At 40.8% G+C, this 14,100-nt stretch overlaps 1 protein-coding gene across 6 annotated transcripts in view; it reads left to right on the forward strand.

The window, feature by feature from the left end:
- Nucleotides 1–14,100, forward strand: part of ATP10D (ATPase phospholipid transporting 10D (putative)) — a 124,031-nt gene that overhangs the window by 28,160 nt on the left and 81,771 nt on the right. For 4 of the 6 annotated variants that reach the window (XM_021100567.1, XM_021100569.1, XM_021100568.1 and 1 more), the window contains 2 exons: nt 5,441–5,767; nt 9,440–9,634. In XM_021100567.1, coding sequence (XP_020956226.1) covers nt 5,478–5,767; nt 9,440–9,634 — 485 coding nt within the window. In that variant the 5' untranslated portion in view covers nt 5,441–5,477. The remainder of the gene's footprint in view (nt 1–5,440; nt 5,768–9,439; nt 9,635–14,100) is intronic. The other 2 variants (XM_021100565.1, XM_021100566.1) reach the window with 1 other exon arrangement.

A 14,100-nucleotide genomic window follows, 5' to 3' on the forward strand; every position in this document is an offset into this window, starting at 1 on the left:
TCATGATTCTTGCTGATTCTTGATGAGGTAAGATGTGCTGTGATTTGCTTTCCTTTCATATTTGCGAGAAATTTTTCCTGAATATGTATGTGAAAGATTAACAACAGAGCCTTCTCTAAGTATCAGTGGACTTTTAACTTTGCGGTGAAGATGAAGAGGTAACTTGCTTCTGGCCTAAAGTGTTGTCCTCCCTTGGGCCTCTTAGTCCAGCTTCTGTTTTTCAGTGCCTTTCTTCTATAAAAGGAGCTAAAAGGGGATCATCTATTTCCACGTGTGCTTTCAACCCACATGGAGCCACGTGCAATCAGTGTCTTTGCAAAGTATATAGAGCAACATATTAATGAACCTTGAAACCAATACAGCTTGGTTGGTATTAAAATGAGAGACTGAGAAAGAATAGAATAACATAGCATAGAATAAAATATGCACCCATTTGGAAGTAGGAAGGGCAAGAATTGTTGTGTAGGACTTTTGATTCAAGTGTGCATGTGTGCGTGTGTGTTCCAAGATATATCATTGAATGTATTTCTTACTGGCCTGGCAGTTAGCAAATTTTAGAGCACTGAGCCAGAGTGACTAAGTAGATCCTTGGTCATTCCCCCTGGATCTAAGATGTTATAGATTCTAAGCTGGAAATTTGAAAGGATTTTTACCATGTGTGAATTACTTCTACTCCTGGTCTTTTTTCTTCAATCTCTTGAAAATGCTAATGAACTTTCTTATCTTGTGTAGATCAGTCCTTTGGTCCAGTAATCACTTTTCTGGCAAGGGTGGAAGTGTGGAAGGGAGGGGGAGTCATTACGAGATGGTAAGGCATGTGGCCTTGGAGAGTAGAACAGAGAGCTGAAGAGAGACTCCGTGGCTGAGAAGGATGCTGAGGAGCCCAGTCCCCATTCCATCTTCCCTGAAATTCCTTGAGAATGAAAAGGGGGAAGGGGGAAGACAACGTGTGAGTGGATAGAGCATCTAATGCAAGTTTAAGAACACTGAAAAGGCATAGAGGAAGGTGGACCTCCATTCGTAGATTGGTCTCTTTGAAACTGAGTGAGTGGGGAGAGGAGGTTTTGGAGGAGGTCTGTAGAATGAAAAGCTGATTGTTTTTGTGACCCAGGAAGGATAATTGCTTCTGTGAGGTTATTAGTTAGATACACCATGAATTACCTGACACCTCCCATGGGTCAGATTTGTTTATTCATTTCTTTTTTTTTTTTTTTTCTTTTTAGGGCTTCACCTGTGGCATATGGAAGTTCCCAGGCTAGGGACTGAATTGGAGCTGCAGCTGCCTGCCTATACTACAGCCACAGCAATACCAGATCCAAGCCGTGTCCGTGACCTACTATACCACAGCTCACAGCAGTGCCGGATCCGTAACCCTTTGAGCAGGGCCAGGGATTGAACCTGCATCCTCATGGATACTAGTTGGGTGTGTAACCTGATAAGCCCAATGGGAACTCCCTTTTTACTCATCTCTAAGTTTGTGTTCTCAAGAAATTGTATTCTGAAATTTAAAGAATGAAGTAGAATCTCAAGTGTTGTATAAGATCATGGGCCATAGAGGGAAACACACCCCTCTATCTTCATAAGAGTCTAATTGCAAATGAAAACTTTTCTTTTGAAGTTTTCAGAAATAATATTAAATTGTACTAATTTCAAACTTCTGAAAAATAGAAGATTTATCATAATGACCAACTGATGGGGTGAAATGAATGAAAAACACTTAAGTAATTTACTCTATATTGATTCGTGGATAAAGCACCATCTTGCATCCTGATTCTGGGGGAGATTTCCAGATAAGTTAAGAACTATTTGAATAACTCAAGCTCTCATTACTAGGTATAGGTTAAGATGCTGTTTTTATATATAGTTGACCCTTGAACAATGTGGGTTTGAACTGCAGGAATCCACTTACACAAGGATGTTTTTCCAGCATAAATCTTACAGTGTTACTGAATCCTAGTTGGTTGAATCTGCAGATGTGCAGGAACCGTGCAAGTGGAGGGTCAAGTGCAAACTACAGGTGGATAACCTACTATGAGGAGGGTTTGCCCCCTAGTCTCCACATTGTTCAAGGGTCTGCTGTACTGAAGTGAAAAGTAGGCTTCACAAATTTCTTTCAGAGATAGATTTTAAAGACATTATAATGAAAAGATAGGATTGTTTGACCAATTGGTCTACATTGATTCAGCTCTCTATGAACAGATACTTGAGAGAAGAAACTTCAAAGGACAAACCTGATAGGAGTAGAACTTTTTTTTTGGGGGGGGGTCTTGTTTCCATTACTAATATAAACCTGGAAAAACTTGGGATATTTTCTCTCACCGAGAGTAGATGCTGTGTATTGTGGATCTAACGTCCAGGCACAAAATACACACACTTGGAGACTATTGTATTCTTCCCATTAAAAGTAATTTTTTCCTTTTATTTGTTTTTATTATTTTGCTTTTGATCACATAAGTATTAAAGAGCTGATAGTCTTATAAGACTGTTAGTATTACTATTATTATTTTGCTTTTTAGGGCTGCACCTGCAGCACATGGAGGTTCCCAGGTTAGGGGTCAAATTGGAGCTACAGGTGCCAGTCTGTGCCACAGCCACAGCAACAAGGGATGTGAGCCACATCTGTGACCTACACCTCAGCTCATGCAATGCTGGATCCTTAACCTACTGAGTGAGGCAAGGAATGGAACCTGCATCCTCATGGATCCTAGTTAGGTTTGTTTCTGCTGAGCCAAAATGGGAACTCCAGGATTATTTTTTGTGATTCAACTTATTTTATGTAAATGCAGTGATAAAGTGATGCTGTGTAAATGTAATCTCTAGGATTGCTTAAGGGTCAGTGTAGAATAAACAAGTGTGTGAGCTAGAATGGATTATTAAAAATACTGACTTTTCACTAGAATTACTAGAATGTAAGTTTGAACCAATCTTCCAGTGCTGCTTGGTAATGATCTATAATTTCCTATCTGTGAAAGCTGGATACAATTTTGATGTACTTAAGGGGAAACTGTTAGGTTTTGGTTAGTATAACACTTTAGAGAAAATAAGCAGTAGACTTGTTATAAACTTAGAATGAACCTGAGGAAGGAAGCAAACTTAAAAAATTTGCCGAGATGACTTCAGTGCCTTGGACATTATTTTGCACTTGGGATTGCATTTATATATTTACATGCCTATTGCCTCGCCTAGACCCCGAGATCCTGGAGAAGGGGACCCAGGTCTTAAACAACCCTATATTCCTAGCCTAGTGTAGTTTCTAGCACATAATCTGGTTTTTCTCCAGATGACATCGTGGACCACTGGAATCAGATTCATCAGGGGAGTTTTGTCACCAGTTCAGATTATCAGGATGCACACAGATTTGCCAAATAAGAATCTCCAGGGGCAAACTCCAATTTTAAATGATTGAGTAAATGCAATGTCATTGATAAAGCAAGGATAGAAAGCAAGGCCTCCTGACCTTGCCTTCTACACACTTGCTGACATGCTTAGAGCCTCCTGGATGAACTTCTATTGGGCCACTTACTTCTAGTAAGTGCCAGCTACTTTGTTGTTTTGTTTTGTTTTGTTTGCAGCCCTTTTTTAGGTCTGTACCCATGGCATATGGAGGTTCCCAGGCCTAGGGATCTAATCGGAGCTACAGCTGCCGGCCTGCAGCATAACCACAGCAATGTGGCATCTGAGCAGCATCCGCAACCTACGTCACAGCTCACAGCAACACCGGATCCTTAACCCACTGAGCGAGGCCAGGGATTGTACCCACATCTTCATGGATACTAGTTGACTTCATTTCTGCTGAGCCACAGCAGGAACTCTCAGTGCCAGCTACTTTGAAACACAGTAACAGTTAAAAGTAGAGTGTAAGATTGGAAAGATTTGATGTGAATCAGCTTTATCAACTTAATAACTACATAAATTTCAACAAGTTACTATACTTCTCTAAGCCTGTTTTCTCTGATAAAATAGAAATAATGACTGCGTCATAAGATTGATGTAAATACTAGGAGAAAACATAGAAAATGCTTTGCAAAGTGCTTGGAATACAGTGTGCTCTTAATAAATGTTAGCTTTTTCTTTTGCTTTTTTAAAAAAGCTCACATTCTAGGCAGGGCTGAATTATTTGAAAAAGTAAAAACTTGAAAATAATCATGAAAGATTGTCTAAAGAGTTAGATTTTTACTTTATATCAAATCACCCCAAAACTTGGTGGATTGGCAGTTGGGGCTGAGCCTGGTTGAGACAGCTCATCCCTCTTCCAGATTGGGTCACCTGGGCTCACTCACGTGTTAGGGGCCTCTCTTGCCTTTTGACTGGAGCCATGGTTGCTAAGTGGGTTATGAGTGTTCCAGAGGTGGCTCGGGAACATTGTGGAAGCCACAGGTTTCTCCAGAGGAGTGGAAAAGAGGCAGTTGGTGGGAAACGATGAGCAAGCACTTTTCAAGCCCCTGCTTGTATCAGGTTTCCTCGTGTTTCATTAGCTAAAGCAAGATGCATGGCCAAGCCTAGATTCAAGGGATCCTTCATTGGAGTGCCCATCATGGCTCAGAAGAAACAAATCTGACTAGCATCCATGAGGACACAGGTTGGATCCCTGGCCTCGCTCAGTGGGTTAAGGATCCAGCGTTGCCGTGAGCTGTGGTGTAGGTCACAGACGTGGCTTGGATCCCGTGATGCTGTGGCATAGGCCAGCAGCTACAGGTCCAATTCAACCTCTAGCCTGGGAACCTCTGCATGTCGAGGGTCTGGTCGTAAAAAAAAAGAAAAAAGACTTCACCAATTACTAGTGGAGGGATGTGCCTAGAGGGATGGAAAGAAGTTGTGGCCATTTGTAAAATCTGCAAGGAATGGGTTTTATTGGCTGTTTACTCCATGTATCAGGCTTTCTGCTGGGTGATTTAGAGGTTTTTCCCTTAATCCTCATAACAATTTCCCGACATGTGTGACAGTTCCATTTCAAGGATGAGAGAACTGATGATGAGATAAATTGAGACTTGTACACATGAAGCCCGAAGTATTTGCCTCAAGTTGTGGAGAGGCCTTTTAGGTGCTGTCTCTTGTTGCTTCGGTGATCAGATGATCAGCCCAGGAGGCAGAAGGTGTATGATCTCTTGCATGAAAATTTGGTCAAAACCAAGTTCCAATGACTAGTTTTACTTTCACATTCATACCTTGAATCATTAGGTCATTGATTCACTTGTTTGTTTATTTTTCTACTTAGAATTTTTATTTTTTTATTACTCAATGAATTGTATTACATTTATAGGTGTATAGTGATCATCACAACCCAGTATTATAGCCTTTCCATCCCAAACCCCCAGCGCATGGGCCATTTATTTAGGATAGAAAAAAAATTTCATTTTACTCTAATGACTATTCTTGGAGACTCCAGAAACTTAAGTATGTTTGAGTGCATTTTTCTTTGTTTTTGTTTTTTTTTTGCCAGATCAGCTGCACAACCTGCATCTTCCCGTGTTTTGGACATGACCGAGGCTCTTCAATGGGCCAGATACCACTGGCAGCGGCTGATCGGCAGTACAAACACGGATGATGATGAGAGACCCTACAACTATTCCTCTCTGCTCGGTTGCGGGGGCAAGTCCTCTCAGACCCCCAAAGTGGCAGGAAGGCACCGGGTGGTTGTCCCCCACCTCCGGCCCTTCAAGGATGAATACGAAAAGTTCTCTGGAACCTATGTGAATAACCGAATACGGACAACCAAGTACACGCTTTTGAATTTTGTGCCAAGAAATTTATTTGAACAATTTCACAGGTACTGTTATTTTTTTAAAACAAAATCTTAAGAGTGTTCTTCGTCATTTCTAGTCAATGTATAAGATTTTTCTCTTTCTCTACCCTGCCTGTTACTTCAGCCTAAGGCTTGTGACATTAGCTTTGCCGATTCTGGTAGAGTCTGTTGTGGAATGACGACCCCTTACATTCACGTAACACTTTACAAATATTTTTTACTTTTTTGCTTTTTAGGGCCACCCCTTGGCATATGGAGGTTCCCAGGCTAGGGGCTGAATCAGACCTGTAGCTGCCAGCCTATCCCACAGCTCACAGCAAAGCCAGGTCCTTAACCCACTGAGCAAGGCCAGGGATCGAACCTGCAACCTCATGGTTACTAGTCATATTCGTTTCCACTGTGTCATGATGGGAACTCCCGCTTCACAATTAATAAGATGCTTTCTCAGAGTTCCCGCTCAGCAGTAATGAACCCAGTTAGTGTCCATGAGGGTGTGGGTTCGGTCCCTGGCCTTGCAAAGTGGTTTAAGGATCCAGTGTTGCTGTGAACTATAGTGTAGGTCGCAGATGTGGCTCGGATCCTATGTTTCTGTGGCATAGGCTACATCTCCAATTTGACTCCTAGCCTGGAAACTTTTCTATGCCATACCTGCCCCCCTGGGGGAAAAAAAACAGCAAAACAAAAAAAAGTTTAAAAAAAGATACTTTTGGGGAGTTCCCATCGTGGCTCAGTGGTTAATGAATCCGACTAGGAACCATGAGGTTGCGGATTTGATCCCTGGCCTTGCTCAGTGGGTTAAGGATCCGGCATGGCTGTGAGCTGTGGTGTAGGTGGCAGACATGGCTTGGATCCCGTTTTGCTGTGGCTGTGGTGTAGGCCGGCAGCTACAGCTCCGATTAGACCCTAGCTTGGGAACCTCCATATGCCACAGGAGCAGCCCAAGAAATGGCAAAAAGACAATATATATATACTTTCTTGTGACAAGAGAAGCCATTTTTATCTTTTTATTACAGAAGAGGGAACTAAATTTGGCATTGTGGCTTAGCCAATGTCGTGCCAGTGATAAGCCTGGGAGGGGCTATAGCCTTGAAACTTGTCACTCTTGCTTTTATGTTCTTTCCATTACCATGCTGAATTGTAATTTTAGCTTTTTCTTCTTGGTAACAGAAATGGAGCTCTGAAGCAAATGCAGATGTAAGCTATTATTAGGTGAAAGAATGACATAATTCAGTTTAATATGTACATATCAAAGCCCTCCTGTGATGTTAGGTATTGAAGGAAATGCAAGGCTAAATGGTGCTCCTTTTCTTTCAGAGTTATATTTAGCAAGGGAAAAAAGATCTGTATCCAAACAGTGAAAAGTAGAGTTCCTGTTGTGGCACAGCAGAAACAAATCCGACCAGGAACCATGAGGTCTGGGGTTCGATTCCTGGCCTCGCTCATTGGGCTAAGGATCCCGTGTTGCTGAGAGCTGTGGTGTAGATCGCAGATGCGGCTTGGTTCTGGAACATTGCTGTGCCTGTGCTGTAGGCTGGCAGCTACAGCTCCGAGTAGCCCCCTAGCCTGGGAACCTCCTTATGCTGTTGGTGTGGCCCTAAAAAAAACCCAACACACACACACACACAACAGAAACAGTGAAAAGATACAGTGGATGTGTTGAGTGTTATAAGGTGCTACCAACTAGGATGGAAACCTCAAAAAGAGAAACACTCCTACTAGCTGGAGCAATGGAAGGGAAGTGGCATTTGACCGTAATTATGAAGGGTGAGATTTTGAAGCCAGAAGTGTCTGCAAAGCACATTTCAGATGGAGGAAGGAGCATAAGAAGAGGCAGAATGGCAGCAGCATAGAGGGTTTACCTGAGGCCTGGTAAGTGGTCCTCTGCGATGGACACAGTTAGAGGCAAATAGAAGGCAGAGAGGACATAGGAAGATGCTGTATATATGCTGTGATGCAAACCTGAATTTAGAACAATGTGGGAATGAGAAGATTGAAGGATAATCAATTATAGATGTTATAGAGTCTTACTAGATGTAGGGAACTGAGTGAAAGGAGTAGAAAGATGATGTGAACAGGTTGAGTTGTGATGACCAGGAGGTTAAGAAAAAAAGGAAAGATAGTAAAAAAAGAAGCTTGGCTAGAAGATTATTTTGTTTTCATAAATATTGAGTTTGAGAGGCTAACGTCAGTATAAACATGCTCAGCATTCCTTATTCATTCCACATATATCCAGTCTCAATTTGCCTTTTTTTTTTTGCCTTTTAAGGGCATACCCTGGCATAAGGAAGTTCTCAGGCCAGGTGTCAAATGGGAGCGATAGCTGCCAGCCTACGCCACAGCCATAGCATTGTGGGCTCTGAGCCGTGTCTGCAACCTACACCACAGCTCACGGCAACACCAAATCCTTAACCCACTGAGCGAGGCCAGGGATTGAACCCGACTCCTCATGGATACTCTTCAGGTTCATTACCACTGAGCCACAATGGGAACTCCCACTCTCAATTTTAATTCTATATACATTTATTTAACAGTGGATAGGTTTAAAGTACATATGTGAGTTTGTTGAATTAATGGCTTTAGATGCAATGGGTGTTTCTGTCTTGTATGGAGTTTGCAATCTTGTGTGCTTGATGGAGTTAGAACCTGGCTATTGAATAGTTCAGGGTCCAGCACTGTAGATGTAGGTGCAGTTCACATGGAAATAGTTGAGGCCACAAAAATAGCAAAAAGGGCTAAGAAAAAAATTGCTGCATAAAAGGAATTAGAAGTGAGGAAGGAGTATGTATAGGTTATTTTGAGAAGTTTCATGGGCCATAGGAAAAATGTGAGGAAAATTAAAAGAGGCATGCAAGATGGAGGTTTTGTTTCTTTTAAGGAAAGAGGCTGCTTGGAGTTGGGTAGAGTGGGTTAAGAACCAGACTGCAGCCCTCGGACCCCTGCAAAGGTGCAGGTTTGGTCCCTGGCCTGGCTCAGTAGGTTAAAGGATCTGGCATTGCTGAAGCTGCAGCATAGGTTGTAGCTGTGGCTCAGATTCAATCCCTGTCCTGGGAACAGTTAAAAAAAAAAAAAGTTATAAACAAAGAGGCTGCTTGAATTTACCTTATGAGTCAGTCGGGAAATACTTGAATATATAAATTAGAGGAATTTCCTTAGAAGTGGTTCTGAATAGCATAAAAGTCCTTCAGAAAGAGAAGAGTTTATCTCAGGGAAAAATAAACCCTAACAATTTTCCTTTTATACTGAACCTCGTTTGAACCTAATGTTTGAACAAGCAAATTAACATCTGAAAGTTAGAGGGTTGGTCCTTGGTTTTCGATGTTTTGTTTTTTAACTTGTTAAACACTGAATTTAACCCCTTAGCTCTGATTTTCCTCTTAAGTTTTTTGAACTTTTAAAAAGAAAATAGTACTTCCTATCATGCTTTATAGTATGTGTTATGCAACACACTCCAACACTTATGATTACATATTCAATAAATCATGCCTCATATTTATTAAAGTGTGTCCAAGCCACATGTCTACGGCAATAATAAATGGTTCATTCAGATTTGTTAGATTTTATTAGTTCTCTCTGTTTTGTAGACGCCGAAAGCAACAGATAGAAACTTGTAGGAACATGCCATCTAGTATTTTGCCTCTTTTGCTCCAGGCTTTTATACGATTTGTTAACACCTCCTTGTGTGTGTTTGGGTTGCAGAGCCGCCAATTTATATTTCCTGTTTCTAGTTGTCCTGAACTGGGTGCCTTTGGTAGAAGCCTTCCAAAAGGAAATTACCATGCTGCCTCTGGTGGTTGTCCTTACAATTATTGCAGTTAAAGATGGCTTGGAAGATTACCGAAAATATAAAATTGACAAAAGGATCAACAATTTAGTCACCAAAGTTTACAGTAGGTAAGTTTAACAGGACCTATACTGGGAATACACATGTATCATTTAGAAACATGCAGAAAGTTACTCCCCACCCCCCACTTAGGTGTGACCAGGATCCTTTTGGTGGTTGGGGTAGTATTTTCAACTAATATTTATTAAAGTCCTACAGGGAAATTAATTCAAGCACCATAGGAAAACAACAATGTACAAACCATTGTCAACCCAGGAGTTGATAAAGCAAAAACTTCTATAATTAGGCATAAGTGGAACTGAAAGAGTTAAAATTCAAGCCATAAGAAGGAAAGCAAGCAGATCGTTATCCTGGGTGTTGCAATTTGGGATTATGAAGAGGATGTGGCAGGGGAGTTCCCATCCTGGCTCAGTGGTAACGAATTCAACTAGTATCCATGAGGACTCAGGTTCGATCCCTGGCCTCACGCGGTGGGTTAAGGACCCCCAGCCTGGGAACTTCCATATGCCATAAACTTTTTAGAGTCTGGCCCTAAAAAGCAAACAACAACAACAACAAAAAAGATGAAGAAATAAAACTGAATTAATCAAAAAAAGAAGTGGATGGATTTGAAAAATATGAATGACATGTTTTTATTCCTTTCATTTCATTCATTCTTCATATGGATGTTTTTCATAAAACAAGGTGGGATATGAATAAAGGGAAGATGAGCTTCCAGTAGAGGAAAGGGGATTGTGAGAAATGGAGAAGTGTATTTTTTTGGTGTGTACAAAGCTGGAAGCCTATAAAATCCTTCCTGTTACAGCAACAACAGAGGACATTCATAATAGGAGGTCTTTTCAGGGGCATATTTGCTCAGTGGGAGATGGGTATTTCCAGTGTTTATGAAATAGAACGCCTGTGTAGCCAAGAATAAAGTCCATTAAGGTGAGTTTTGAACTGAGCTATGTATTAATGACTACATTTGCAAATGCCACAATGCTCATGTCCAGAGACAACTATTTATAACGCTGTGATGTACTCCTTCAAGTCATGCGCATGTTGTGTGTTGTGGGTGGGGGGTAGTGGGAGATGGTTTACCAAATTGGGATTTTATTAATATATTATTTTATTCTAGTTCTTTTACCCTAATATTACACCATAAATATTTCCTATGTCTTTACCCTTTCAAGAAAGTATTTTTAATAGCTGCCTTGTCTATATTATGACTCTAAGGTAATTTAAGGTAATATGAAAACTGTCCCATACATATATAATTTTGAGAATGTATGCTTCAGTGACTGTTCCTATACCAAAGTGTTGAAGATCTGTGATTATTTCTGCATTGTAATTAGAAATGGAATTATTAGATCAAAGAGGGAGGAATATATTGAAGTCCTTAATTGTGTGGCTTTTATGAAAATGAATTAAAGTTTATAGTGTGAATTCTCTGGAGTACCCTTTAATGAGAAATGTATCTACTTCCTAAGAAGTCATTATTGGGACTAGATCTGCAAGCTGCTCTTCTTTTTGTTTTTTTTTAACTTAATGAATTTTATTATACTGATAGTTATACAAACATCACCACAACCCAGTTTTACACCATTTCCATCCCAAACCCTCAGCACATTCCTCCCCAGCAACCTGTCTCCTTGGTAACCAGAAATTTTTCAAAATCTGAGTCAGGTTCTTCTCTGCAAAGAAGTTCATTGTATCCTTTCTTTTAATTCCACATATAAGTGATAGCATACAATGTTTGTGTCTCACTAACTTCATTTAGCATGATAATTTCTACGTCTATCCATGTTGCTGGAAATGCCATTATTTCATTGCTTTTTATGGCTGAGTAATATTCCAATGTGTATATTATGACATCTTCCTTATCCACTCCTCTGTGAAAGGACATTGAGGGTGTGTCCTTGTCATGGCTGTTGTATATAGTGCTTCAATGAACATTGGAGTACATGCATCTTTTTGAGTCATGATTTTCTCTGCACAGATGTCCAGGAGTGGGATTGCTGGATCAAATGGTAGTTCTATTTTAAGTTTTTTGAGAAATCTCCATACTGTTTTCCATAGTGGTTGCACCAATTTATATTCCCACCAACAGTGTAAGAGGATTCCCTTTTCTCCACATCCTTTCCAGCATTTATTGTTTGTAGACTTTTTGATGATGGCTATTCTGGCTGGTGTAAGGTGATACCTCACAGTAGTTTTGATTTGCCTTTCTCTGATAATTAGTGATGTCGAACATCTTTTGATGTGTTTTTTGGCCAGCTGTATGTCGTCTTTGAGAATTGTATGTTTAGATCATCTGCCCATTTTTTGATGTGGTTTATTTTTTTTGGTACTGAGCTGCAGGAGGTGTTTATATATTATGAAGATTAATCCCTTGTCAGTTGCTGCGTTTGCAGATATTTTCTCCCATCCTGTGGGTTGTCTGTGAACTGCTTTTCAACCAAGTTTTTGGCATCACTTTTTCTCACCTCAGACTTTGAAAGGCTTAGGGAGTTTTCTTAGGACAATGAGTATGTTAACTGGGCCTGAGGGAGTAACCAAGTAAAGGGGCAGTGATGAGAAGATAAAGTCAGGGCATCAGAGGCCTGCTGTGAAGAGGGACTTCATTACCAGGCTCCCCCTTAGACATGGATGAAGACAGTCTTCCAGAAAAACAGAATCAGTAGGAAGAAGATGTGTTATAAAGAATTGGCTCATGGGATTATGGAGGCTAAGAAGTCCCACTGTCTTCCATCTGCAAGCTGGAGGCCCAGGACATCAGTATGATTGAAGACCAGAGAGCCAATGGTGTAGATTCCAGTCCAGGTCTGAAGGCTGGAGAACCAGGAGTGCTGAGGGCAGACCCATGTCTTCCTTCACCTTTTTGTTCTATTGAGGCCCTCAGCGGATTCGATGGTGCCCACTGGAGAGGGCCATCTGCTTTCCTCAGTTCATCCATTCAAATGCTAATCTCTTCCAGAAACACAGACCCAGAAATAATGTTTAACCAAGTATCTGGGTATCCTACAGCCCAGTGAAGCAGACCCACAAAATCAAAATAAAACAACCATCTCAAGTGTTTTCCTTGAGAATCCATCTTTTGAGCAAAGAAGTAATGGGGTGAAAGTTAGGCTCTAGGAGTATTGGTTCACTTGGATCATGAGAATGGCTTCTATATAGATCTGCCTCTACGAGTCAATCCAGGGCACTGCTGGAAGGGATTCATAGAAGGGGATACTGTGAAGACGACCACGATGGAATTTTGGTGAACTTTGAAGTTTTTTTTTTTTTTTAAGCTTTTGGAGGATAAAAGTACCACTGATAGAATAGGCAGCATTAAATTCATCTCAGAATGAACTGGAAATGATAGCAAGACAGACATCCAGGTGGAAATGCCCAGTGGGCAAATAGGAATGTATTACAGAAGTTCTGGAAGGAAGGAAAGGCTGTAGAGAGAAATTTTGAACTCATCAGTCCATTTAAAGGTGATTTGAAGTTAGGAGTTTGACTTATTTACTCAAGGGGAAAAATGTGAAGAGCTAAAAAACTGAGCTTTCAGTCCAAAGGTAGGCACCTGCTTCAGCCTCTGGGATGACTTCACAGGCTCTGCTGGACAGATGCCGTCGCTCTGAGATCTCAGAGTATTTGGCATCTTTCTTGGGTTGACTTCAGTGCTCTGATATAGACTCAGATTTTATAAGACAATAATTCTTAATTTGTCATACCAGAGATTCTATTCTATGTCTAGTTTCCAAGTTAGAACAAATGATACCCAGGTTTAAAAGTTTAGTTTAGGACGTTGCTGTTGTAGCTCAGTAGTAATGAGCCTTACTAATATCCATGAGGATGTAGGTTTGATTCCTGGCCTCATTCGGTGGATTAAGGATCCCAAATTGTTGTGAGCTGTGGTGTAGGTCACAGGCACGGCTTGGATCTGACATTCTTTGGCTGTGGCCTAGGCCAGCAGCTATAACTCTGATTCAACCCCTAACCTGGCAGTCTCCATATGCCCACAGGTGGGGCCCCAAAAAGACAAAAAAAAAAAAAAAAAGGTGATAGAGTCTCTGCCCTCAAAGAATAGCTCTAAGAATAGGATTTTACAGTGATTATAAGATTAACAAAATCCATATTTTGACCAATTTTAAGATTACTCACCCAATGCCAAATTTAGCAAATGGTGAGAATACTTCTTATATATTTTTAAATACAAATTCTTATGAGTAAATAATTTCTGAATTTTTTTTTCTTTTTTGGCTTTTTTTTGGGCCACACCTGAGGCATATGGAAGTTCCCAGGCTAGGTGTCTAGGAATTGGAGCCACAGCTGTGTCTGTGACCTGCACCACAGCTCACAGCAACACCAGACCTTTAACCCACCAAGCAAGGCCAGAGATCAAACCCACATCCTCATGGATACTAGTTGGGTTCATTTCCACTGAGCCACAATGGGAACTACCAATAATTGCTTATTTTTAGTGCTAGTTTAGAATTGGTACTGTGCGTGTGTTTGCTTTTTTAGGTTCTTCTAAAAAGTTCTAACC

This window comes from Sus scrofa, chromosome 8, assembly GCF_000003025.6.
Source record: "Sus scrofa isolate TJ Tabasco breed Duroc chromosome 8, Sscrofa11.1, whole genome shotgun sequence".
Lineage (NCBI taxonomy): Eukaryota > Metazoa > Chordata > Mammalia > Artiodactyla > Suidae > Sus > Sus scrofa.